At 35.7% G+C, this 27,531-nt stretch overlaps 1 protein-coding gene across 9 annotated transcripts in view; it reads right to left on the bottom strand.

Annotated features, from left to right (window-relative positions):
* LOC136043891 (organic cation transporter protein-like) overlaps positions 1–27,531 on the bottom strand; it is a 103,030-nt gene that overhangs the window by 20,343 nt on the left and 55,156 nt on the right. For all 9 annotated transcript variants that reach the window (XR_010621746.1, XR_010621748.1, XR_010621747.1 and 6 more), the window contains 3 exons: positions 27,176–27,333; positions 9,322–9,490; positions 2,231–2,455 (listed from right to left, as the gene is read on the bottom strand). Coding sequence is in view for 6 of the 9 variants with exons in the window: in XM_065728912.1 (XP_065584984.1) it covers positions 2,231–2,455; positions 9,322–9,490; positions 27,176–27,333 (552 nt within the window). In the remaining 3 variants the exon portion in view is untranslated. The remainder of the gene's footprint in view (positions 1–2,230; positions 2,456–9,321; positions 9,491–27,175; positions 27,334–27,531) is intronic.

Raw genomic sequence — 27,531 nt, 5'->3', positions numbered from 1 at the left:
TCAATTAATTTTATCTTAGTATACAATTTTTTTTTATATTATAAATATAATCAGGAACTGGGTTGCCTGGCTATTTTATTGATCTTCATTTGATTTTGGCTGTTTTATGGTATTTTGCAACCATGTAAGAGCTTAAGCAAGAACATCCTCTAAATAATAAGAAAAAGGGTCTGTTAACTCTTGATGACCGTTATGCGGGTAAGGAGGAGCATTCAAGCGCATATTTGCTAAAAGCAATATCAACAAATGAAGCAGTTATTTCTTTTTCTATGTCCTTCTTCTATTACTAAAATTTTCCTGATTCTTTAATATATTATTTTCCTTGTCTATGTTCTTTTTCTGTTATTAAAATTTTCTTCATTCTCTTAATATTATTTTTCTTTCTTTACGTTGTTTGTTTGTATAATTAAAACCATAGACTTATAATAAGCACTTATGAAACACCTTCTCCCCCCCCCCACAAAAAAAAGAGAAGATAGATGTTCCCCTCCCTCTGCATTGAATATTGGCAGCAGCTGTGAAATGTTTGTGCGGGCAAATATTAAATTCGCATCGCTTCTGGATTTGAACTGAGAATTTGTGTGGTAACAACCTACGTAAATCTTTAAAGTCACGGAAAATATAGTCTAATTTTATGCATAGGGAGCCTCGTGGCAATAGCCTTCACAGACTATAGGACTATGCCTGGTGTTAAAAAGAATCAAAATTCACTCTGGCACCTGGATTTGACGCCACCAGATAAAAAACATAATTTTTATAGGCGAGTACTGGGTTCGTATCTGTTTTACATTAGAATTAATATAGATTAGATTAGAGATTAGAAAAATTAGGGTTAGAGTTAATAAGAATATAGTCTAATTATACGCATGGGGAGTCTCTTGACAATAGCCTTCACAGACTATAGGACTATGCCTGGTGTTAAAGAGAGTCAAAATATCAAAGTTCATAGATCCGTTTAACAGTTCATGTAAAGCTATGATGTCCTTATATGGTTTGTAACAGCTCTCCCCATGTAATGGTATTTCTTACCCAGCATGTTCTACTCAAAAAAGGTTATATGTATGGTTCATATTGGTGCTGGTGCGACAAAATAATGAAGAAAAAAAAAATACAAAGTATAACGAGGAAATTTTCATCCAGGAAATATAAGGTTAAATTAAAATAAGGGTAAATTATTCACTGGCTAAAAATTACCCTCACATAGTCTTTGTATTTTGATCAATACTTTCTTCATTTTTTTTTATCGTTCCAAGCCATGTATACCCAGTGATACCTTTGTACATATTTACAGAAATATTGGGTCTTCGCTAACTGGTCTACTTGAGTTCTGAAGTTGGAGTACCCTTTTGTTAATTTTGGGACCCAAAGGCACCTAAGGTCAGGATAGCAGCTTATTATTGCCGGCATCCTACGAAATCCATTAAACTGGGTTTAAGTTCGGACAATTTTTTCCGTTCCGAGGAGTTAAATGTTTCCCTGTATTTTTTCTTGGTTGGAACAACCAAGGATACTTTGTAGCACATAACTATTTTGTTCACTCGAACTGAAATTTCTAGGTCTTAATGGGAGGTCTGAAGGTATTAGGTCAACAAATGATTTTTCTCTATTTGAATTACTGACTTAGGTTTTCTAACAAAACGGTTTATTCAAGGAATGATCCATTAGTACCCAGCGGATGTACTATCATGCCATCTACATTATATAATCGATCTTAGGTACCAAAATTAGCAATCAGCATACCCGATTTTACATACCTTTAGATTGTTTGGGTGATGAACTTAACAAGTTCCTGTCCTGAATTCAGATCCATAAAGACCAAGAATCAGAGCACCGATTTTAGTTTAAAACAAGAGCTAAAACTTGTGCCTGTGTGTGCTTGAACAAATCGCTATGAGAACTCTTTCGTGGTCTTTTTTTTAGATAATTATAAAATAGTGTATGATAAAATGTTTTAAAAATGTAACATTGTTTATAAAATGTAACATAAAATTAGCTAAGATTGTTTGTGCACCTTTCCTTCTTTTTGTCTTTTATCGTTTCTCTCCTTTCTCACTTGTACTTTTTAAGTATATAATAATAAAACTAAAAACGGCGAGTAAGTTTTTCTTTTTTCAAGTTCAAAAAGAAAAGAATATTAACAGTAATGTTTTCCAGATCGAGCAACCGGTTTTACAGGTTGTGAAAATCTTTAGGCAGTATATTTAAATTTTCAACGAACATAAGCTCTTACCAATTGAAGCACATATTAATAGTGCGAAGTCTCATTCTAGGAGTCTTAAGTAGATCTAACAGGCCGTAGGATTGGGTCTCCTTAGGTGCTGTAAAAAGAGTCTCCATTTCACCTTCCTTAACCTCAGCTTCCATCTTGTTCACCTTGAGACTTTTCTCTAGAATCGCCTTGGCTTCATCTTTTCGTCCTTGAGAATAGAGCCAACCAACTGATTCATCAACTAGCCTAAATAAAAAGAAATAAAATAAAATAAATCTAACATAAATAATATAAAGAAACAATAAGATATAAATAAAATAATATAATAAAACATAAATAATAAAATATACTATAAAAAGAATAAAACACAATGTACAAAATTTATTATAATAAAAATATACTATTGTAATATATGACATAAGATAATAATATAATGAAAAAAATATAAGATAAAAATAAAATAAAACTAATTAAAAAGAAATACAGCAGAGGTTAGCAAAAAAGACCAAATTCAGACTGCTAGTAAAAATACACATTCGAGTGTTTACTTTTTCGCAATTGTGGGTTTGGGGTTCAATTCCGTCATTTTTGACATCCAAAGATTTCAGTGATCAATAAAAATACTATCTATAAAAATAGTTTTTCTTAGTAACAGTCAGAATCTTCTGTTTTTCGATCAGATTAAATCAGGTCCTATAAACCCCATCAAATTGACATTCTATCTTATTTCATAATTTTATCGTCAAATTTCATGGACTAAGATCTTGCGGTTCTATGCTAAGGAAGGGCAAAAATCAAGAACAATAAAGAAGGGCAATTATATTTCGAGATAAGTCTTGGAAAAAATCGGCATCACACTTACGCAAATAAAAAATTATATTCTGATCTAACATTAAAAAAATAAAGCATTTTGAATTCAACATTAAATATAATATAATAGGTAGTACATTTTGGTGAAGTTGCTGATGGTGTCGTAGGTAAGAAAGTTAGGACTGCAGCTAGGAATATTAGTGAAAAAGCTTTATATTTAATAGAGAGTAGAAGGGATTTGTACCAGAATTATCTGAGTGATAGATCGTATGAAAACAAAAGGAATGTAAAGAAAGTGGAGAAAGCATTAAAATATGAACTAAAGAGGTGTGAAGTGGAGGCCATGGATAAAATATCCGAGGATCTGGAAGATGCACCTCAACGGCATAATAGTAAAATATTATACTGACATGTTAATAAATTGAGAGGGAGCATTCAATCCAGACTTGTCCCAGTTAAAGATACGAATATAAGTCAGAATAGAAGCGAGTTCAAATTCTTCAGAATAAAGCTATACGTGCAATTTGCAAGCTTGAGCCTCGTCAGAGTGTGAAGACGTTTTTAATAAAACCTAAGATATTAAATGTGACTCGACTTCGAGAAAAAAAGATTGCCGAAACTTTATACAAATACCGCACCTGAGCCGTTTATGTCGGCTTTTCGAAGGAATGATGAAATTCACCAACACGATACTCGGCATGCATCGCAACTAGTTACAGAAACGAGACATCTCACGTCATCTAGTTTTTCAATTAAATTTATCGGACCGAAAATATGGAATTATTTGCCAAATACTTTGAGAAATGCTAATAGCCAACCAGAGTTCAAAAGTAAGATTAAAAGCTTCTTATTGGAAAATATTGAATTAGATCCTAATTTCTTTTACCAATAATTCTCTATGTTTTGTTTTATTAATTTACGTTTGTTTTCTTTTCCCTTCTTCCTCTTTTCTTTTCTTACCTTATATTTCTTTTCTTGATGATTGAATGAATACTGTCACCCGTTACGGGCAGTGCTCTCTTAGGGTGTAGTTAGTTTACAGTGTGTGATTTGTTTTTTGTTAATAAACGAATTGAATTAAATTGAAAATCGGGCCACAATTAGTGACGAAGAAAAAGTTAATGAGAGATGAGCTGAACATTTTGGGAAAGTGCTAAACCGAGATACAGTTGCAGGAAAAGATATAGATGAAAAAGAAAAAGTTTGTGATACCTTGGATGTGAAGGAAGATTTTTTTGTGGGGAAGAATTAACGACAGTGCTCAAAGGATAAAAAAGTAATAAGGCTCCGGGTGCTGATAGTTTGGTAAATGATTTTCTTAAATATGGTAGCTCTGAGGTTAGAAATAAGCCACTGAAGATTATGAATACTACTACTACTACTACTAATAATAATAATAACTCACTGCAGCACCAAGCCGCCTGAGGCCAACACAGCTACGCACGCTCCTCCTCCAACCTAATCTATTCAAAGCTCTTTAGACCCTCCCAGGAAGTTCCCATTTTCTTTAAATCTCTATTTATGACATCTTCCCAACCCAGACAAGGACGACCTGCTTTCCGTGTAGCCCCAGACGGTTGGCCAAAAAGGACGATCTTTGGCAATCTGTCATCCTTCATCCGCAGAACGTGGCCTAGCTATCTCAACCTTTCCTTCATTATAGCCTTAGAAAGCGCGATTGAACCACATTTTTCGTACAGCCTACTGTTTGAAATACGGTCAGTCAGCCGGGTACCCAGAACAATCCGTAGGCAATTTCTCTGGAAAACATCTAGTAAATTTTCATCTGCTTTTCGGAGCGCCCATGCTTCAGAGCCATATTTGGCCACTATCATCACTGTAGATTCCAATATTCTAATCTTGGTTCGCAGACTTATCTTTCTATTCTTTCAAACTTTTTTTTTACTGTGAAAAAAAAACCTGAGCCTTAGCTATTCTACTTTTAACATCTCCACTGCTCCTACCGTCTTTACTAATAATACTACCAAGGTAACTGAAGCTCCAAACCTGATCAATCTTTTCGTTACCTAATGTCACCTGTTCATCTTCACTTATTCCTAGCCTTAGTGACTTTATTAAAGTTTATTCATTTTGCTCACACTTTCATCTAATATGTTTTAATCATGAGCATAATCTAATTCCAGGAGAGTTTTTCCTCCCCATTTGATTCTGTAGTCTCCAATTGCCTTTCCTGTGCTCCTTAAGACGAAGTCCATCAAAATGATCCATATAAAGGGGGATAGAACACAACCCTGCTTAACTCCTGATTTAATACAAAACCAGTTGCTAACCTCATTTCCTACCTTAACCGCAGCAGTATTATTCTCGTACAGCATAAATCACTTTAATGTATTTTTCTGGTATACCATACAAGGATAAGACCTTTGCTAACTCTCTTCTATCAACAGAATCGAAAGCTTGCTCATAATCGATAAAACTGAGGACCAAAGGTATTTGAAAACGAATGGACTTCTCAATTATTAGCCTAAGAGTGAAAACCTGGTAAGCATTAAAACTTTGTCTACAGCATCTCTCAGTCTAAAAAAAATCATATTACTCAGTAATTTGCTACCTACACGAGACCAGACTAATGCTTCGATAATTACGATACTCACTCTTGTCACCTTTCTTATACAGTGGTTTAATTAAGGTTTTCCTAAAATCATTAGGTACTTCTCCTTTTTCAAAAATCATGTTCATAATCTTCAGTAGCTTATTCCTAACCTCAGAGCCACCATATTTAAGAAACTCATCATTTATCACACTATCAGCACGTGGAACCTTATTATTTTTTAATCCTTTTAGTGCTGTCGCTAATTCTTCCTCACTAAACAAATCTTCCTTCACATCCAAGGTATCACAAACTTTTTCATTTTCATCTATATCTTTTCCTGCAACTGTATCTCGGTTTAGCACATTCTCAAAATGTTCCACCCATCTTTCTTTAACTTTTTCCTTATCACTAATTGTGGCCCCATTTCTGTATTTAACTGGGACTAGTCCGGATTGACTACTCCCTTTCAATTTATTAACATGCTAGTATAATATTTTACTATTATGCCGTCTAGCCCCATCTTCCATATCCTCAGCAATTTTATCCATTGTCTCCACTTTACATCTCCTTAGTTCATATTTTGATGCTTTCTCCACTTTCTTTACGTTTCTTTTGTTTTCATACGACCTATCACTCAGATAATTCTTGTACAAGCCCCTGGAAAGTACCTAATGATTTTAGGAAAACCTTAATTAAACCATTCTATAAGAAAGGTAATAAGAAAGGTCTGGTCTTTGTAGGTAGCAAATTACCTAGTAATATGAGACTTTTCAGAATGAGAGATGCTGTAGACAAAGTTGTAAGAGAAGAACAGTGCGGTTTTAGAAAAGATAGAGGATGTGTCGGCCAAATTTTCACTCTTTGGTTAATAATTGAGAAGTGCCTTCTTTTTCAAACACCTTTGGTCCTCGTTTTTATTGATTACTAGCTGTTGGGGTGGCGCTTCACGCCACCCCAACACCCCTAGTTGGTGGGGGCGCGTCGTGCCCTCCCAAGCCCCCCGTGCGCGTAAGTCGTTACGCGCCATATTAGTTACACGCCATTGTAGTTGTGTCCCTGTGTCCCACCTGTGAATAGAGATATATATATATATGTGTGTGTGTTTTTAACTACGTAAAACATGCGAATATACAACATTCTTCGCTGTCCCATTGTCTGTGCATATAAATAGATTGTCAGGTTTACTGACTCTTGAACATGCAACATATAATTGTCCATGGGAAAAACAATCCGTATTCAGATCTATACCTCATTATTCTAATGATTGCCCTTGAGCTTTGTTGATGGTGATTGCTAATCGAACATTCCCTGTGTCCCCGTCGTCATTTATATATCCCCCTGTGCCCCCCGGCGTCCCCGCTGTAGTTGTGTCCCTGTGTCTCGGTCGTCATTTATATTCCCTGTGTCCCGGTCGTCATTTGTGTCCCGGTGTCCTAGTTTGTAATTTCTCTTTGAGTGTCCCGGTCGTCATTTATATTCCCTGTGTCCCGGTGTCCCGGTCGTCATTTTTGTCCCGGTATCCTAGTTTATAATTTCTTTTTGAGTGTCCCGGTCGTCATTTATATTCCCTGTGTCCCGGTGTCCCGGTCGTCATTTGTGTCCCGGTGTCCCGGTCTGTAATTTCTCTTCGAACAATCCCTGTGTCCCGGTCGTCATTTATATATCCCCCCTGTGCCCCCGGCGTCCCCGTTGTAGTTGTGTCCCTGTGTCCCGGTCGTCATTTATATTCCCTGTGTCCCGGTCGTGATTTGTGTCCCGGTGTCCCAGTCTGTAATTTCTCTTTGAGTGTCCCGGTCGTCATTTGTGTCCCGGTGTCCCGGTCTGTAATTTCATCAGTTGACAAACATGACGTCAGTCGACAAACAACTTCATGACGACATACAGCTCAATCCTTATAATGACGTCAGTCGACAAACATGACGTCAGTCGACACACAAACATGGCGTCACTCGACAGACAGACAGACAGACAGACAACTTATTTTTATATACATAGATGAGCAAGCGTTGGAGTTAGATTATGCTGATGATTTAAGCATATTAGATGAAAGTGTGAGCAAAATGAATGATCTTTTAGAGGTTTTGCGAGTTCAGGGTGCTAGAGTAGGTTTGAAAATTAATGTGAAGAAGACTAAGCCCCTATGGCTAGGAATAAATGAAGACAAAAAGGAGACGTTGGGTAACGAAAAGATTGATCAGGTGGGCAGCTTCACTTACCTTGGTAGTATTACTAGTAAAGACGGTGGGAGCAGTGAAGATGTTATAAGTAGAATAGCCAAGGCTCATGTTGTTCTTTCACAGTTAAATAAAAGTTTGGAAGAATAGCAAGATAAGTCTGCTAACCAAGATTAGAATATTGGAAGCTACAATGATGACAGTGCTCAAATATGGCTCTGAAGCTTGGGCGCTCTGAAAAGTGGATAGAAATTCACTAGATTTTTTCCTGAGAAATTGCCTACGGATTGTTCTGGGTACCCGGCTGACTGACCGTATTTCAATCAGTAGGTTGTACGAAAATGTGGTTCAATCCCGCTTTCTAGGGCTGTAATTAAAGAAAGGTTGAGATGGCTAGGCCACGTTCTGCGAATGAAGGATGACAGATTGCCGAAGATTTTCCTTTTTGGCCAACCGTCTGGGGCTAAACGGAAAGCAGGTCGTCCTCGTCTGAGGTAGGAGAAATAAAGATTTAAAGGAAATGAGAACTTCCTGGGATGATGTAAAGAGGGAGGCCTTGAATAGATTGTGTTGGAGGAGGAGCGTGCGTAGATGTGTTGGCCTCAGGAGGTTTGGTGCTGCGATGAGTTATTAGTAGTAGTAGTATTAGTAGTATATTTTTTAGGTAATGTCTCAACGAAGATTTCAAAACCCACGGTTTCTCGTGGCCATTGGCTAACGTAAAAGGTCTCACAAGAAAAACTGAACAGCTATATACTACCAACAAAGTATTGAACTCTAAGTTCTAATGAAAAAACATTGAAGATATGTTTGTTGTGATGGTCTTTATGTTGTATGTTATGTTTATATTGTGAAGATCTGTATTATGTAGGAATTTCTTAATGTATACAATCTAGAGTTACGATAAACTTATTTAAATCATGAAAAACACGTTGTACGTTTTTGAAGTTTTTAATCAGCCCTTCAACTATAACTGTTTTAGAAGCTAATAATTGTATCACGCAAATCAGCACATGAGTCTAATGCCCCATGTCGAAAGCATTGTCAACCCGAGACTTCTTTTAAGCATCGCTTATAGCCAAAATCTAATAGTACCTATTAATCTAATGTTTACCTACGTATTCTTATTGTGGTCGAATTCCGTTTAAAAAACCTTTTTTCACCCCTAGGGTCTCGGTCTCATCCTCCCTATGATTCCACACCTCTTTTCACATTCTATGTGTATGATCTGACCGCATAAAAGGGCTTAATATTTACCCATTTGGTCTGTATATAATAATTTAGATGTCCGCTCTCTCCCCCTCTATAGTTCTTCCTCACTTCTCTTTATCTTCCCCCTATCTTTCTCTTCTCTATGTTTCTCCTCCCTTTCTCTCCCTTTTCTCCTTTTTCCCTTTCTCCCTCTTTCTCTTTTCTCTTTCTCCTCTTTTTCTTCCCTTTTCTTTTTTCCTCCGAAATTATAAATGAAATTTAAGAAAATATGAAATGAAACCTAATTATAAATGAAACCTAACAACAAATATGAAATGTTTTTTAGATAAAAATTACTAGCAAAAAGTTTCTCAATAACATACCACCAATGTCCCAGAAGTATGATGCTATGAAGTCCATAAACAAGCTGAAGGGTTTTCCAGTTTCTTATAAAATACCCCCAAATTGCAACAGCTACCGCACCGAAAGCAAATAATGCTTGGAAGCCAAATCCCATTGCCGTTCGATGCTTACGCCCAACCATTTCCATTGCTAGAAAAAGAAATATATTTAACCTAGGATATATCTTATAAATCAGCTAAAACAAATTGAGTTGTATAGAGACCACAGGCCACGATTGCCCCAAGAGAATTTAAACTGCGGCTCAAAAATATTTTTGACTAGTGGCAAAAGATTTGACACATACTGAAAATATACTGATATTTCAGTATATTTTCACTATGCACATACTGAAATAAACATAAATTCTCATGTGTTGCTTGGGCATTAACTAGGCGTTCACATAGGGGAGGGGAAGGGACAACTTACATGATACAAGAAATTAAAATAAGAAAAAATGAAACAGCATTGGGCTTTACAGTCCCTACTGGCGGTGTTGACCTCCGTTTCATGGCTCTTCAGCCAGAAAATGCTATGGGAGGTTGGGAGCCAGCCATCCTGTGCTTTTCCAAAATTTTCTTGGTTACCTTCCCCAGATTCCTCCAGGTACCCATTTAGAGCTGGATTGACTCAGACTGAGGTTTGAGAGTTAAACAACTGGGTAAATTTTTCTATTGTTCATATCATTTAATAAAGGAAATATACCCCTTGCTGCCTTTTTTTATGCTTTTTACAAATATAATAATCGCTTTACTCAAAAATTGGAATTTAAGCCTTTTTTGAACCCTTGAAAGCGACCAAAAATTTCTAGTTTTTGGTTATAAATAAAGGCTTAAACCATGAAGTTCAAACTTACTATTAGATTATAAATTCATTTTTGAAAGTTATGTAATCCATAGGCATTGATTAGTCACGAACAAGCTTGATAAAATATTTAAAACAATTTCTCCATTTTTCAGTCCGCCATGTTTCTTCTCGTTGGCTTTGAAATTTCTCGACATACAGGTGAAACAGCAGTTTTTAAGCAGGAACAAGAAGAAAACATGGTGAATTTTTGAATTATTTCGTTAGTAAACTTAATCTTTGACAAATCAATGTTTGTGAATAAATATACAACGTTTACAAAATGGATTTATAATGAAATAGTAAGTTCGAAAGAAATGTTATAATACATTTTTATATAAGAAAAATACAGGATGAAATTTTTATTTTCGAGGATCCTACAAGGCTTAAAGTTAAATTTGCGAGAAAAGCGATTATTATAATCAGGAAGAGCGTAAAAAATGGCATCTAGTAGTATGTTCAATTTATTTGTAGGTCAATAATGTGAACAACGAAATATTTACCCGCAACCAGTGCTGTTACTTACTTGAAGTACTTTTACTTGAAGTACTGCTTAAGTAAAATTTTCCATTACTTGTACTTGTACTTAAGTAAAAACTTTAGGGTGTACTTATTACTTGACACTTAAGTAAGATTACGAAATACTTATTACTTAAAATACTTATAATGTACTTGTTTTTCAAATACTTTACCTTTGACACAGAAATTTTGTGTGTGTGTTTTTGGCAATATACAAGAAAACATCACCTTTAGATTTAGAGCAAACTCAGGTATAGCTCCAGGCCCTATTTTTGGATATGAAATAAGGTATTTGTTTTTGACGAAAAAAAAATTATAGTATGATTAACACTTGGTTTAATTTTTGTTTAAAAGCTATATAACAAAGAAAATTGAAATTATTTCACAGTTCACTGGAGGACAGTGAGCTAAAATCCCTTGTTTTGTGCTAAATGTCGCATAGTGTAGTCAATTTGGGCTTATATTTCTGACGTTAGTGTTTAAGTTTTGTCATCTCGTCAACTGAACCAGATTTCCACCCTTTCATCATCTTCAGGACCATATTATTGGTAAAACTACTGAAGCTATGAATCTTTGCCCATCTAAATGTTGTATACAATAAACAAGTCTAGACAATTCTAGATGGATCCAATGCAGTGGTATTTTGTCAAATTCGTTCCAGCAAATTCAGGTATTCAGACGAATCTGATTTCAGATTTTTCACTCCATTCATAAGTTATAGGTCCTACTGAAATAAAGGAAAACTCAACTTTCTTAAGACTTGAAACCCTCTCCCCCTCGCTCTCTTTGAGATAGGGTTTGTGATACCAGAACTTGATATGAGCCCTGATCTTAGGCATCTTTGGTCTAGTTTTCATTCGGATCCGTTACTCCATTTGCAAGTTATACTGAATTAAATAGAAAAGCTAAATTTTTCAAGAATTAAAACCCACTCCCCCCTGTTAAATTTGAGCTAGGGTCTTTATCTCAAAACTTGATATGTGTCATGGTCTTAGGCCTCTTTGGTTCAATTTTCATTCAGATCCACTACTCCAGTCGCAAGTTACTCTGAATTAAACGAAAAACTGTTTTTAGCAGGTAAAGCCCTCTCCCCCTGTTTTATTTGAGCAAAGGTCTTCATCTTTCAACTTGATGTGTCTCATGATCCTTGGCACTACATCTGGCCATCAAAGTTTTCATCCAAATCAAACCAGCGTTTCTCCCCCTATACGTGATTACACAGACGGACGGACAGACAGACAGACGGACGAACGGATTTTGCAACGTCTTAGGTAGCCATGTTGGCTAATTGGATCCAAAAAAAGGAAAACAATGGCATATCATCATCCAGGTATCATCACCTATTTGGATAGTGGAAAATATCCATCAAGATAGGTTTTTGAGATCTGTCTGTCTGTCCGCCCGTCTGTGCAATCGAGTATACCGGGAGAACCGCCAGTCAGATTTTTATTGAAATTGAACTATTTGGATTTAAAATTGAGCTTAATAAGGGCAATGGGGCTTTAAGTGTTAAAAAACAATTCAAGTTTTTATTGAATTCACTGTAACTTGCATATGGAGATGAATTTCGATGAAAATTGAATAAAGATGCCTAAGAGTATGGTATGCATTGAGTTTTGGGATGAAGACCCAAGCTTAATTAAAAGTTGATTTTTTCATTTAATTCAGTGTAGCTTGCGAGAGATTGATGGATCTCAGTGAAGCTTTTGGTTTAATTTAGTATAACTTGCGAACGGAGCAACGGATCCAAATGAAAGCTAGACCAAAGATGACTAGGATCAGGGCTCATATCGAGCTCTGATATCACAAGCCAGATCTAAAATAGGGCGAGGGGGAGGGGGTTTCAAGTTTTAAGAAAGTCGAGTTTTCTTTCAGTTTAGTAGGGCCTATGACTACTTCCACCCATGGCTTGCCCAAAGCCTGGAAACGCCCTTTTCCAAAATAAGTCATACTGAAGCCAACCTTCAACCAAACATTCCATTCCCAGAGAAAAATTACTTTGTATGGCACATGGTATTTACCAGCTGACATACAGTGATCGCAAATTCTGTTGGTCTGTCGGTCTGTCAGTCCCGGTCTTGCTAGTTTAGGCACTTCCAGATAAGCTAGGACTATGAAATTTGGCAGGCGTATCAGGGACCAGACCAGATTAAATTTGAAATAGTTGTTTCCCCGATTCAACCATATGGGGGGGAGTGGGAGGACAGTTAATTAGGAAAAATTAGAACGGACCTTAATTAAATTTGATATTTAGGAGGATATCATGTATCAGAGCTCTTACTTTAAATTCCGATCGGATCAGGTGACATTGGAGGGGGAAACCTAAAATCTTGGAAAATGCTCTGAGTGGAGGGATCGGGATGAAACTTAGTGGGAAAAATAAGCACAAGTCCTAGATACGTGATTGACATAAACAGAACAAATTCACTCTCTTTTGGAGAGTTGGGGGGAGGGTTAATTCTGAAAAATTAGAACAAATGGGGTATTTTTAACTTACGAAGGAGTGATCGGATCTTGAATTTCATCGGATGAAATTTCATATTAGAAGGACCTCGTAACTCAGATCTCATGTTTTACGTCCTGACCGGATCCAGTGTCATTGGGGGGATTTGGGGGGACCGGAAATCTTGGAAAACGCTTAGAGTGAAGTGATCAGGATGAAACTTGGTGGTAAGAATAAGCACAAGTCCTAGATACGTGATTGACATAACCGAAATGGATTCACTCTCTTTGGGGGTGGGGGTGGGGGTGGGGTTGGGGTTGGAGGGCATGTTAATTCGGAAAAATTACAAAAATTGAGGTATTTTTAACTTAAGAGCGGATGACCGATCGTGAGATATTTTGAATTTGATATTAAAAAGCAACTCATGTCTCTGATCTCTTATTTTAACCCCGACCAGTTCTGGTGACATTGGGTGAGAGTTGGAGGGGGGAAACCGGAAATCTTGGAAAACGTTCAGAGTGGAGAGATCGGGATGAAACTTGGTGGGTAGAATAAGCAAATGTCGTAGATACGTGATTGACAAAACCGGACTGGACCCACTCTCTTTGGGGTAATTAGGGGGGTCCAGTGCTTTGGGGAGTTCGGTACTTCTGGACGTGCTAGGACAATGAAAATTGGTAGGCGTGTCAGGGACCTGCACAAATTGACTTGATAAAGTTGATTTTCCCGATTCAACCATCTGGGGGGGGGGCTGAAGGGAGAGGAAAAATTAGAAAAATGAGGTATTTTTAACTTGTGTGTGGGTGATTGGATCTTAATGAATTTTGATATTTAAAAGGACTTTGTGTCTCAGAGCTCTTATTTTAAATGCCGATCAACATTAAGCCTCTGATTTTTCTTTTAAATTAATCTATTGTTCTTATAATTTTGCTAGAGCTCATGCCATAGATGGATAGATAGATAGATAGGTGTATTTCAAAAACCCATGGGCCATATACACACAAAAATATAAATAAATAACAAACAAGCAAGGAAATTAACAATAGTACGAACACGCACAAAAAAACAGAATTCAACGCAAAAAGTGCCTAATCTAACTACAAAAGAAATTAGTCATATAAAACTTTTTCTTTTTTATTAAGGATTTATCTATATATACTCCCACTCGAAATATTGTGGTTGGGTTACTATTTTGTAGAATACCCGGAAGCATCAAATTAATCCCATGCAAATAAATTTCCCGTAAATCCAAGAGCACCGGGCATTTCCGGAGAAAATGATTCAAGTCAACATCATCATATTTACAAAGGGGACAAACATACCGCCTATCAGGACCAACTATCATTTTATTTTTGTCGAACGTTTTTTGCCTGTTCTGGATTGGAAGACAATTCGCCCTAAGCTGAATCCAACGACGTAGAATCATAGCCGGTAAATTAAATTTAAAAAAAACTTCCTCTCCAAAGCAAGGTTTTGCCTGATTATAATGTTGTAGGGTTGTAGAATCTAAAACCAGCCCTTGCCAATGCTGAATTTCCTGATTCTCTAATATAAATCGTACCTGGCTTTTTAAATTTTTTGGTACATCACTAGAGCAAAGACCATTATTCCATAAATAAGGCATTCCTACTTTTTCTAGTAATGACTTAATTTGGGATGGCCACGAAGTTTTTAAACCACATTTCAACATCTCTTCATATGCCACTCTTACTAGTCTATCTTCACTACTCTTAGTTAACTTCAACCAGAATCTAAGCATTAAAATATACCTACATAGCTTTAAAGAAAACAGGCCCATATCACCTTTCAGAATCTGTGAATGAGTTGTCTGATGTAGACCAAACACTCTTTTATAGTACTGGAGCTGAAGGGACTCCAGTTGCAGTACCGTTTCTCCAACCCATATCTCTGCTCCATATTCTATCACGGGTAAAATTTTTGTGTTAAATATTCTTTTATGCATTTTTAGGTTTTTAATCCCCATTATCGTCGGGTTTCTAAATATTGCTGACATGGCCACCCTACCTCTCTTAATTATTTCATCAACATGACTCCTTAGGCTTCCATTTTCCGATAAGATAAAGCCTAAATATTTTATTCTTTTACTTATAAATAGTTCTATCAAATTTAAATGTATACTTTTCATCGCCCCCAATCCTCCTTTTTTTAGAAATAACAACTTCGCTCTTTTCAGTATTCAGCCTTAATTTTTTTATCTGCAAATATTCTTCTATGAGATTCAAAAGAGTCTGTAGATCTTGCGGTTTATTAGCCACCAAAGCAATATCATCTGCAAATAATAAGAGAGATAGTTTTTGAGTCCCTAGGCTAACTTTCGGAGCCCATCTATTCTCTAGGAAGTTAACAACATCATTAATAAAAATATTAAACAACTTAGGTGAAAGGGTGCTGCCCTGTTTTATTCCCCGCTTAATATCAAAAAGCTTCGAAAACCTATTACCAACTTGAATGATTCCACTCACACAAGTACACATGCTCACTATCAATGTAACAAATTAATGGGGAAGGCCAATATTTAGCATGGCATCATTCAATAACTCTCTGTCGATACTATCAAAAGCCTTATGGAGATCCAGAAATCCCATATAAAGACAAGTTTTACACTTTCCATATTTATCTATTAATGCCTTTAAAATAAACTCACTATCTGCCGTCCCATACCCTGTCCTGAAACCTCCTTGTTCCTCATGCATTAAATTATTTTTATTTAACCAATTGGAAAGCCTGGTATCTAATATTTTCTCCAAAACCTTACTTAAAGCAGGGACAAGCGCTATTAAACGATAATTTTCATGAGCCTTCGGGTTTCCTCTCTTAAAAAGGGGTATAAACAATGATGTCTTCCAAGCGCTTGGCCATTGCCCTGACGTTAACACCTTATTACAAAGAAGAACAATTATCGGCATCAAAATGGAAAGAAAATTCTTAAATAACAATATTGGTATACCATCAACACCCGCAGCAGTACCACCTTTTAAATTTTTAAATATTGACTTAATCTCTTGGCCATTCACATCACCCACTAAATCGTAATCATGTTCCCTCATGGGATAAATAACCATCTCTGGGGTATGCGCTACCTCCTGAAGATCTGCACAATCACCTTCTAAATTATTTAGGTAATCAGGCCATGAATCAGCTTCCGGAACAGCCTGGGTATTAACATTTCCCCTTCCACTATCATTCTTTATATAGCCCCAAAACTTTTTAAAGTCTTTATTTCTAAAATCATCAGCAATGTCCAGTTTCTTTTTATTCTCGTACTCTTTTTTTTCTTTTTATTAAACTTTTATATTCTCTTCTTTTATCTTTATATTTAGTTAATCTCAGACTTTGATCTTCCGCGCTATCAAATTCATTCAAACGATTTAATAAATATTTTGATTCTTCTTTCATTAACTTGCAATCCAAGTCAAAATATCCCTCATTCTTTTTTAATTTTTTAGTCAGGCCACATGATTCTGCACAACTGCCCATTATTTCATTTAACAGCATAATTACACTATGTGCATCTTTTTCATTGTCTTCTAACGCTTTCAACTTATTTTTTACATGCGATTCCAAGAGCTCCCTTTTAAATGCCTCAATATCTTTATCAGTTAAATCATTTCTAATTCGTTTTTCTAAACCTATTTTTCTATAATCCGCATTGTAGAAATTTCTTACTCGTGAACCGTGGTTCACAAACTGCCCAATCTTCATCTCAAGCATAATAGCTCTATGATCAGATCCAACTAAATCTAATACTCCCATATTTATTGATTCAGGTACAAATTGCGTATTAATTAGCACATAATCTACAACACTTGGAGTTGGACCCGAAAGGCAAGTGAACTCGCCCCTACCCTTATCATTCCCAAACCTACCATTCGCAATCATCAGACCATGTTCCCCACAAAACGCCAAGAGTTTTCTTCCCCATACATTTATTTTTCTTTTTTCATCCTTGTTGCTTCGTGGTATTCTATAACAAATTGGGACAAAATCACCTAAATCTGGGATCAACACATCTGGGATCTCAGCCTCCAGGCCAGTATAAGCATTGAAATCCCCCATTAACACACAATTCAGATCTCTATAGCTTTCTTGTATTAACAAAAATTCTTCTCCTAAAATTTTTCAAGTATTTTTTCGATTATACGAACTATTCTGTGGAGGTATATACAATACCCCCAAAATTAATTGCTTCCCACATTTCAAATAAATAGACAGCCAAAGCAAGTTTTTAGATCTACTACTAATTCTCTTATAACCGTCAATAGCAGATGCTTTAACCAAAACCAAAATGCCACCATAATGTCTATTATTTCTTGCTACATTACGCACGGTCTGTTCAACGAAATACCCGGGGAGAGGTGATATAGGAGAACAATCGTTCCATGTTTCAATCAGCGAAATCACATCAAACGAAAATAAATCGTCATATAAATAGGTCAACTTATCACGTAATCCTTGTATGTTCCATGACACTAGACTCAGTATATGGCCCTCTATATCCTATGTTTCTACGCCTTCTGTTATCACGTTAACATCACTAGCCTTTGGTTGAGATTGCTCGTTACTAGTCTTAGTCAGGGGAAAGGCAACATGATAATACTTACGACTGCGGTTATTTATATCCGCTAACACACTTCGGTGTTTATTGTCATAAAAATCACGTGAAAAACCACCACGATTTCTTTCATTAAACTTCTTTCTTGGCGAATGGCTTCCTTTGGGTGCTACATTACGAGTACCTGGTCGATACAAGTCATTTGGACTGACAATAGCACTAGCATGGCTTTTAGCTGTCGATACTGCCTGTGGAGTGCTGGTCGATGGTACTAATGTCTCAGTATCACTATCACTGGCATCACTAACTAGCCTCATCGGAATATTATTGGGATCATTTGGGAGCCTAGCACTAAAGGGTGGACCAGAATTTTGTACTGGCTTCAAATTACGCTTAATCTCGACTATTGAATTTCCATCGTACCTGAATATTCGGCCTTCGATGAATAGTTTGTCACCTCGTAATTTTGCATCACGGCCGTCATTTTGCGCAGTAGTCAACATTTCCTTTAAATGTTTACGGGCCTCCCTTTGTATAGCTGTGTAATCCGGAGCCACCGATAAACCAAACCTTAATGCGGAGCTGTTTCTTAAAATATAGTCTCTGATTTCAACCGAGTTTAGCTTTACTACTATCGGCCCTGATTTCAATAGAAAAATGTCACGTATATCATTTCGATTTATTCCGAGAGACGGCATAGTACGATTTAATAACCCCGTTATTTCTTGCTTCAGAGTAGAATCGCCGAGTTGTTGAGGGGTGTAATTATAGAAGATTAAATTCGTTCTTTTCTGACCTGCTTCAAGCTTGTTGGCTCGTTCATAAGAGACTACTAGGTTAGATTTCACATTTTCCAGCTCTTTTTTAATTTCATCGTTTGTCTTAGCATTGTTAGATAACTGCGTAATAATGCTACTTAACTGTACTTGTATGGCATCAATGCTATCCGAAAGTTCAGGAATCGTATTAACTTTCTGCGAAAGCACCGGTAATAAATCCAGTTTAAAATTAATTTCTTGCAAGAACTGGGCATTTTGCATTTTCTCGGCCTCTCGTGTTTGGACTGCCATTTACACCCTTATTAACTTATCAAAGTGCAAAATGTAAAACCTTTAACACTCCTTGATTTGATCCAGTATCGTTAATTAGCAATAAGACTTTTTTTTCACCATTCGAAAAAAATCACAATATTGGCTCAAAGCCACGCAGGAGAGAAACGTTATTTCAATCTTGGTTTAAACTAGTTAGTTACACAATTTGTCTAAATGTAAGCATGGATGTTATCCGAAAGAAATGAAATCTGGTTTTGTTGTTAACTCCTTGAACTCTGAATGAAAAACTGATATGAGCTCTTGGCTATTACGACCTCGTCACAAGTGCCATATGAGCTCTTGTTTTATTCCTTTTTTCACAGAAGAATTTCGACTTAGTCTCAAGGTTTTTGCCACTTCATGGTGTGAAAACTGCTGCTAGAAATAGATAGGTTGCAACTTCTGCCGTATTGTCTTCTAGTATATTTAAATGTGTGCTTGCATCGTGCCTGCGTCCCCTTAAAAGTTCTGTTTCTTACGGTAATATTGGTCTGTCTTCTGTTGCAAATGCAGACGACGTTCTTCTTGTTGCCCGGACTCGCCGTGGAAAATTGGAAAGCATTCCAATTTTACTATATTAACCAATGAGCTATCTAAGATTGAACTGTCAGTTAATACGTCTAAATGCGAGTTTATTTGTTTTAACAGACCGGTCGCTCCATTCGTTGCTGGGACTGCAATTCTGCCATGTTCTTCTTTAGTTAGTTGGCTTGGTCTGTGTTTCGGTCCAACACTTTCCACTACCTTTTCACCCCTAGTGAATCAAGCCGTGAAAAACCTACGAGTCGCTTACGGAAAAATATCCCCAAACAAAAGCCGTTACAACCGCAACGGTTTGTGCATGATTTATAACGCTTATTGCACCCCTTTGCTTTTGTTTTTATCAGGCATGGCTCATCTGTTTCGTAAGAAAAATCCCCATACTCTATGTGTGGCTTTTTTCAGATATTGCAAAATCTTCCTCCGGCTTCCTAGATGGCACCAAAACAGAAAAACAATTGCTCGAATGGTTTAATAGATATGCCTTCTTAGATTCGGTCTTTCAGTGATGATTTATGTAAAAAGACTATCTACTTTATTCACGTTTACGACCCTCTGCAGCCTTTTTTCCATATTGATACTGGTTGATTAGTCCATGTTGTCTTTACTTAGTTTGAATATTTTTCTTGCTGTTTATCGTTTTTATTTTTGTTAATTTATAATACTCCGTACTTTGTGGTTTTTTTTATACTTTTACGGATAATAAAGTTCATTCATTGATTCATTCATTCATTCTGCAGTTGACCAGCCGTATGGAATGCGTCTGAATCAGCGGCTTGCTGCAGGCCCGTGATTTTATAATATATGTTTGTAGGTAGTTTTACCGACCATCTGAATTGACTACAGACCATGCAGCTTGGTTGAGTGATAACCAGCCAAGGATATAGATGCCTTTCATTTTCATAGCGTGTCTGAAATTTAACTTAAAAACTGGAGGCAGTTTTCTTGTAAAGGTGCCGAGGGCGAGACATGCCATCAATTAATTTTTGATTTTTGATTATTGAGCTTTAATTACTCTTATTAAAAAAGTCTGCAACTGACTAACTTGGCTCCTTACTTTTAAATTTGAGTTTTTTTGTTGCTAAGGTTTTTACTTATTGAATCAGAGAATGAACTACTTTATTACCTTTTATCTGTTTTAAAGCCAATCCAAAGTTTATTTTTCTATTTTCAATATTTTTTCCACCATTCCGACATGTTTCAGAATAACCCTGTATTTTTTTCAACCGTGCCAGATTTGACTGAACACTAATCGCCAGAAGTTCAATTCTATGTGCACTGTATTAATCCTGTCATGTGATCTGTCTGATGCAATCAAAAGTTTTGTGACTGCACTTAATTGTTTTGATAGTCTTTTTCTTTCAAGCCGTTGTGTTGAAAATTGGTTAAGATTATTTTTTTGGACTTCATTGGGTGTATACCAGCCAAACAAGGGAAACGGTTAAAAACGATAAAACGGAAATTCTGGTTCTTGATTAAGATTTCCAAGAGAGGAATGACAGGGGACATTTTATAGGCAAGGGAAGGGGCTAAGAAGCCTTCAGAATGGCTAGTACTAGAAATATTACCTAAGTACAGTTTTGGAAAGTACTTGATATTTGATACTTAAGTAAGAATTTGGAAAGTACTTATTGCTTAATATTTAAGTAAAAAAAAAAAAAAAAAAACAACAACGAGAACTTGATACTTAAGTAAAAATTTGGAGTACTTGTTGCAGCATTGCCCGCAACTGACCCCCATTCCAAAAAAAATAACGAGCAACACAGTCTAACATGCTAAATCATAATATAAAGCGCAAAATCTATAGACAATTGATCCTTCATTGGTAGAAACAATCAACGATACTTAAAAAGAAATTATTTTCCAACAGACGTTATTATGAATTTTTCTAATTTCTTAGCCTATAAATACTTGCTTTTCCTAATGCCTAGAGCAATTCTGAGATGCCAGTTTCATAAATGAAGTGGCCGATAACAACTAAAATTCACCATGTAATAACGTCATAATTTTTAGTATTTTTTTAATTTAGACATTTATTTGTTTACTCTAAATTTAATTATAATTTATTTTGATTTGTTTTACAATTTCATTAATTTTAATTTTATTATTTTATAAATTTTGTAGTTTTATGATTTAATTTATTTATAATCTTTTTTAATTAGATTTATTTATTTAGATTTATGTGTTTATTTGACATGTCTGAAAAATCATCAGCCGAAGTGGGGTCAAAAGGACCAAAAGTTTATTTTTCTAGTAACTGTGATAAAAACTGTACACCTACTCCGAACTCCAATTTTTAACAGCTCTTGTCTTCTTCTAGCTCTAGTGATAATGCTACTGCATGAACCAACTACTCTACAGTATTGTATGAAAATTGAAGATCCACATGTAAGATAGGTTGAACAGTCACTCTCTCCAGAGATTGCTGCTTAATAGCAGGGTTGCCAATAGTAATAATTTCTTTTCAACTTGACCAACTGATTAGCCAAAGGGTTAAGGTTTTGTAAGCTTATTGAACGACAACCCCAGCTCAGTCATTTCTAATCGGACCATAAATACCCTAAACTTGATTTACACTTAATGAATGTTTATATTATTACGGTAAATTTTATTCTCAAAATAACCCTCATATACTTCATATACATGTTTACATATATCTGATTTGACCTATCAAGAGGCAAGCTCAAAACACAAGGCCTGGACAAAAGTAAATATGCATCAATACAACAAAATATAGCAAACAAAAGTACAAAAAAACAGTAATGATACTAAAATATATATATATATATATAAAAAACTCAGACAAAACTTCATAAGAATCCCAGAACTGAGCAATCAATACAATTGGAGCAAATTTCGATCGAAACTTGGTTAATTTAATATGAATATAAGATTTCAATATTTTTAAATAATGGGTAGTTTAATGTGGAGAAAAAAAATGGTCCAGTGATAATTTTTTTTTACTGCAATCGGATACGCTCCGTCTTTTTTGTTCTTCTTTGCAGCGTGTCTCACTAGATTACCCCCCCCCCCCAAAAAAAAAGAAAATAAAATAATGATGCTCCACTCATTTACACTATCAAAATTTGATATTTTGGCGACAAAATTTGGAAAAGAGAATTCAAAGTACCTACAATTTCTAAGACGCCTTATGCAGCCGATTTATAAAGATAATATTTTTAGCAATATGCTCCTGCACCAAATTTAGTGTTTTGCAGCATTTTACTTGAAATACTACTACTACTACTACTAATAACTCACTGCAGCACCAAGCCGCCTGAGGCCAACACAACTACGCACGCTCCTCCTCCAACCTAATCTATTTAAAGCCTCCCTCTTTACACCCTCCCAGGAAGTTCCCATTTCCTTTAAATCCTTATTTATGACATCCTCCCAACCCAGACAAGGACGACCTGCTTTCCGTGTAGCCCCAGACGGTTGGCCAAAAAGGACAGTCTTCGGTAATCTGTCATCCTTCATCCGTAGAACGTGGCCTAGCCATCTCAACCTTTCTTTCATTATAGCCCCAGAAAGCGGGATTGAACCACACTTTTCGTACAACCTACTGTTTGAAATACGGTCAGTCAGCCGGGTACCCAGAATAATCCGTAGGCAATTTCGCTGGAAAACATCTAGTAAATTTTCATCTGCTTTTCGGAGTGTCCATGCTTCAGAGCCATATTTGACCACTGTCATCACTGTAGCTTCCAATATTCTAATCTTGGTTTTTAGGCTTATCTTTCTATTCTTCCAAACTTTTTTTAACTGTGAAAAAACACCCTGAGCTTTAGCTATTCTACTTTTAACATCTTCACTGCTCCCACCATCTTTACTAATAATACTACCAAGGTAACTGAAGCTCCCAACCTGATCAATCTTTTCGTTACCTAAGGTCACCTGTTCATCTTCACTTATTCCTAACCTTAGTGACTTAGTCTTCTTAACATTAATTTTCAAGCCTATTTTAGCACCCTGAACTCGTAAAACCTCTAAAAATTCATTCATTTTGCTCACACTTTCATCTAATATGCTTAAATCATCAGCATAATCTAAGTCCAGGAGCGTTCTTCCTCCACATTTGATACCATGGTCTCCAATTGCCTTTCCTGTGCTCCTTAAGACGAAGTCCATCAAAATGATCCATATAAAGGGGGATAGAACACAACCCTGCTTAACTCCTGATTTAATACAAAACCAGTTGCTAACCTCATTTCCTACCTTAACCGCAGCAGTATTATTCTCGTACATAGCGCAAATCACTTTAATGTATTTTTCTGGTATACCATATAACGATAAGACCTTTGTTAACGCTGTTCTATCAACAGAATCGAAAGCTTGCTCATAATCGATAAAACTAAGGACCAAAGGTGTTTGACAACGAAGGGACTTCTCAATTATTAACCTAAGAGTGAAAACATGGTCGACCCATCCTCTACCTTTTCTAAAACCGCATTGTTCTTCCCTTAAAACTTTGTCTACAGCATGTCTCAGTCTACAAAGTATCATATTACTCAGTAATTTGCTACCTACAGAGACCAGACTAATGCCTCGATAATTCCGACATTCACTCTTGTCACCTAATGCTTTTCTTTTCTGTATTTAATACCTTTACCTAATACCATACCTAATACCTTTTGCTTTTCCTAATGCTCAGAGCATGTCTGAGATGTCAATTTCATGACTAAAGATTTGCCGTAAGCAACTAAAATCAATCATGTAATAGTGTCATAATTTTTAGCTATATATGTAATTATATTTCATCTTTTCCTTGAATAATTAGAGCTTGGTTTTTTAAATAAATTTATTTGTTTAGATTTATGTGATTATTTCAAATGCCTGAAAAATTATCAGGCGAAGTGAAACCCAAAAGGGCCTTTAGTTTTTTTTACCTATTACCTGTAAAAATAATTGTATACCCACCCCAAACGCTAATTTTTAACAGCCTTTGTTTTCTTTTAGCTCAAGTAATAATGCCAATGAATAAACATACTACTAATATAGTGTTGTTTGAAAATTGAAGCTCAACATGTAAGTTAGTTTGGCTGGTCAGCCTCTCGAGGGAGTATTGCTTAATAGTAGAGTTGCCATTAGGAACTTTACCAGCCCAGGAGGTAATATGGGGTTTTTGATTAGACAAAGCGCTAAGGTTTTATAAACCTATTGAATGATAACCCCATCTCAATCATTTCTAATCAGAAGAACACCCAGTCTTATCAGGAGTACCCCAAGGAAGTATTCTTGGGCCAACTCTTTTCTTGGTTTTCATAAACGATCTAAGGGATAATCTTGTGAAGAAACTTCACCACTTTGCTGATGACACGACAACAAAAACATAAATTGCGAAAGACGAAGATCCCACCGAACCCCACAAGGAGCTTCAGGTTGACCTGGAGAGAATTGAGGCGTGGGCAGATGCATGGCTTGTAAGTTTTAACACATCGAAAACAAATGAACTCCTAATTACTAAGGCACGTAATATGAGGGCTCATGCTGATTTCGTCGTCAAAGGAGAGGCAATAATACGAGTTGATACACTGCGCCTAATTGGAGTTCATTTCCCTTCGGATCTCTCATGGACTGAATATCTCAGTAAAATTAGGTCCTCTTGCTCCAAGAAGTTAGTAGTTAGCCAAAGATGCAAAAATCTTCTCCCCGATTAGTCTATTCTGCCACTTTTCTTTTCCTGCATCAGACCTGCCATGGAATATGCATCTCCTATCTTCGCTAATGCACCTAAAAGCGACATTGCTCAACTCCAACAAATTCAAAATAGAGCAGTTCGCGCAGGAGCCTCTGGCAACACGAAAGCCAAAACCCACCCCACAGCTGATCCAGGAACACTCTGACGTGGCATTCATGTCGGTTTTCTACAAGTGCATGTATAACCCTCCATTAGAAAAGCTATCGAAGCTCGTTCCTGTTAGGACAAAGCCCTTGCGATCAAGTCACCACAGTACAGCTCTTCAGGACTACCTTGAGCAGGGTACTCCCCGCCAAGAATGCCTGAGAATGAGTTCTGCCTGGCGATCAGTTGCCAAATGGAATAGATTGCCAGCAGAGATAATCCCAGAAAATCCTTCCCTTGACGCGTTCAAGAAAAGATATAACAAATACCTCAATATTGAAAAATCAGGTAATTACCAGGACTATCGGCAAATCATCATCTGTGATGGAGCCGTGAAGTCTGTAATAAGAAAAAAATGGGACCGTAATTACTCTAAACTTCATTTATACTTAATGAATGTTCATATTTTTACGATGGATATTATTCTCAAAATAAGCCTTATATCCTTTTATAAATGTTTAAATATATCCGACTTGACCTATCGAGAGGCAAGCTCAAAACACAAGGCCTAGACAAAAATAAAGCTGCATCAATGCAACAAAAACAAATATAGCAAACAAGAGTACATAAAAAAAAATTAATGCTGCTAAACTCAATGAACATAAGAATAAGACAGTTCTTTATGTAAAAAAAAAAAAAAAAAAAAAAAAAAAAAAAAAAAAAAAAAAAAAAAAAAAAAAAAAAAAAATCTTCAAACAAATCAACAAAACCGAGCAATCGATACAATTGGACCGAATTTCGATCAAAACTTGGTTTATTCAAGATGAATATAAGAATTCAACATTTTGATAAAATGCTTGGTTTAATCTGGAGAAATAACTCCCGCTAAATATAAATAAATATATATATATATATATATATATATATATATATATATATATATATATATATATATATATATATATATATATATATATATATATATATATATATATATATATATATGGCTTTCGAGGGCTTACTCATCTGGTGATAGAAACAGTGAAAAAATATCAGCTGTAGAAAAATAATAAATATTTGTGCTATGAAAGATTTAAAACAAAAAAGGGTTAAAATAACTGATTTGATATTTTTAGAATAGGAAGTATCATAGAGTTTTCGAAATTAGTAGTCTTCGAATTCAATTTAATATAAGAAAAGAATATCGCTCAATCCCACTGTCTTGGGCAATAAAATGGTAATCTGCTGTGAACTGAGCTAGAAAATATTTAGAAATTTCATTTAGTGGAAATTATTAAATTTCTTTAATTTAAGGAAATTATTTAAATAAATAAATTTAAGGAAACAATTAATTAATTTAAGGAAATTAATTCTTCCTTCTATTCTTCCTCCTTAATTCCTAATTCTTTCCTTTAATTTAAGGAAATTATTAAATTTCCTTACAAAGCTGAGCTTTAGTGAACTAATTTTAGTCTCTTATGAAGAAAAGCAGTCATAATATTGAATTACACGCAGCCTAATATTATTTTCAAATTTTAAAGCACAACGAACACGGACTGTTCCTAGACATTAACGTAAATATAAAAAAGACTAGATAATTTGCAGAAAAATAAATAATACAGGTAAACCTATGAAGCAAATATCTACCCATAACTGTAAAATCAAAAGAACTAAATGATTTTAAAACTTGCTATAAAAATTTGGCCATGTGTGAAACTTGAACCAGGGTCTCTTCTACACTAGAGAATTACGTTGCCACTGAGATACGATGGCATATCCTTCCATACGTCATATCAGGGTCCTCATAGCATCTCCTCATATAACAGTCAGTATTCAACATAAAAATAACAATAAACCTGACTCCCTCTCTCTCAATATCTCCCTTGCTCTCCCTTTTATTCAAGATTGGAACGTTGCTTTAGAGGCTGGTTAATCAACGCATTTTTATTTTAATGATTGCTAATTATCAATATCTATCAAATCATAAAAAAGTAACAACAACTGAAAATGAAAACTCTTAAAAAACAAAATTTTAAATACTCACTTAGCACAAATCCTGTCATATATGCTCCAGCTCCACCAAAAACTCCCAAAACCCATTTTATGATGAAAAAAGGTATGTAGTGATGACAAAATGCAGCCAAAACTCCAAATATAGCTTGCATAACACAAGAAAAGTACAAGATTTTCAACCTTCCATACCTAAAAACAAAAGATTATTCAAAAGACAAGAAAAGTACAAAATTTTCAATCTTCCATATCAAAAAACCCAAAAGATTAGTCAAAAGACAAGAACAGTACAGAATCTTAAATCTTCGCTACCTGAAAACACAAGGATTGACAGAAATATAACCCATTGGTAATGATTGATTTATAAATATTTATTGATTTTTTTACAGA

Source organism: Artemia franciscana, chromosome 2 (assembly GCF_032884065.1).
Source record: "Artemia franciscana chromosome 2, ASM3288406v1, whole genome shotgun sequence".
Lineage (NCBI taxonomy): Eukaryota > Metazoa > Arthropoda > Branchiopoda > Anostraca > Artemiidae > Artemia > Artemia franciscana.
This window is presented reverse-complemented; position numbering and strand designations above follow the sequence as displayed.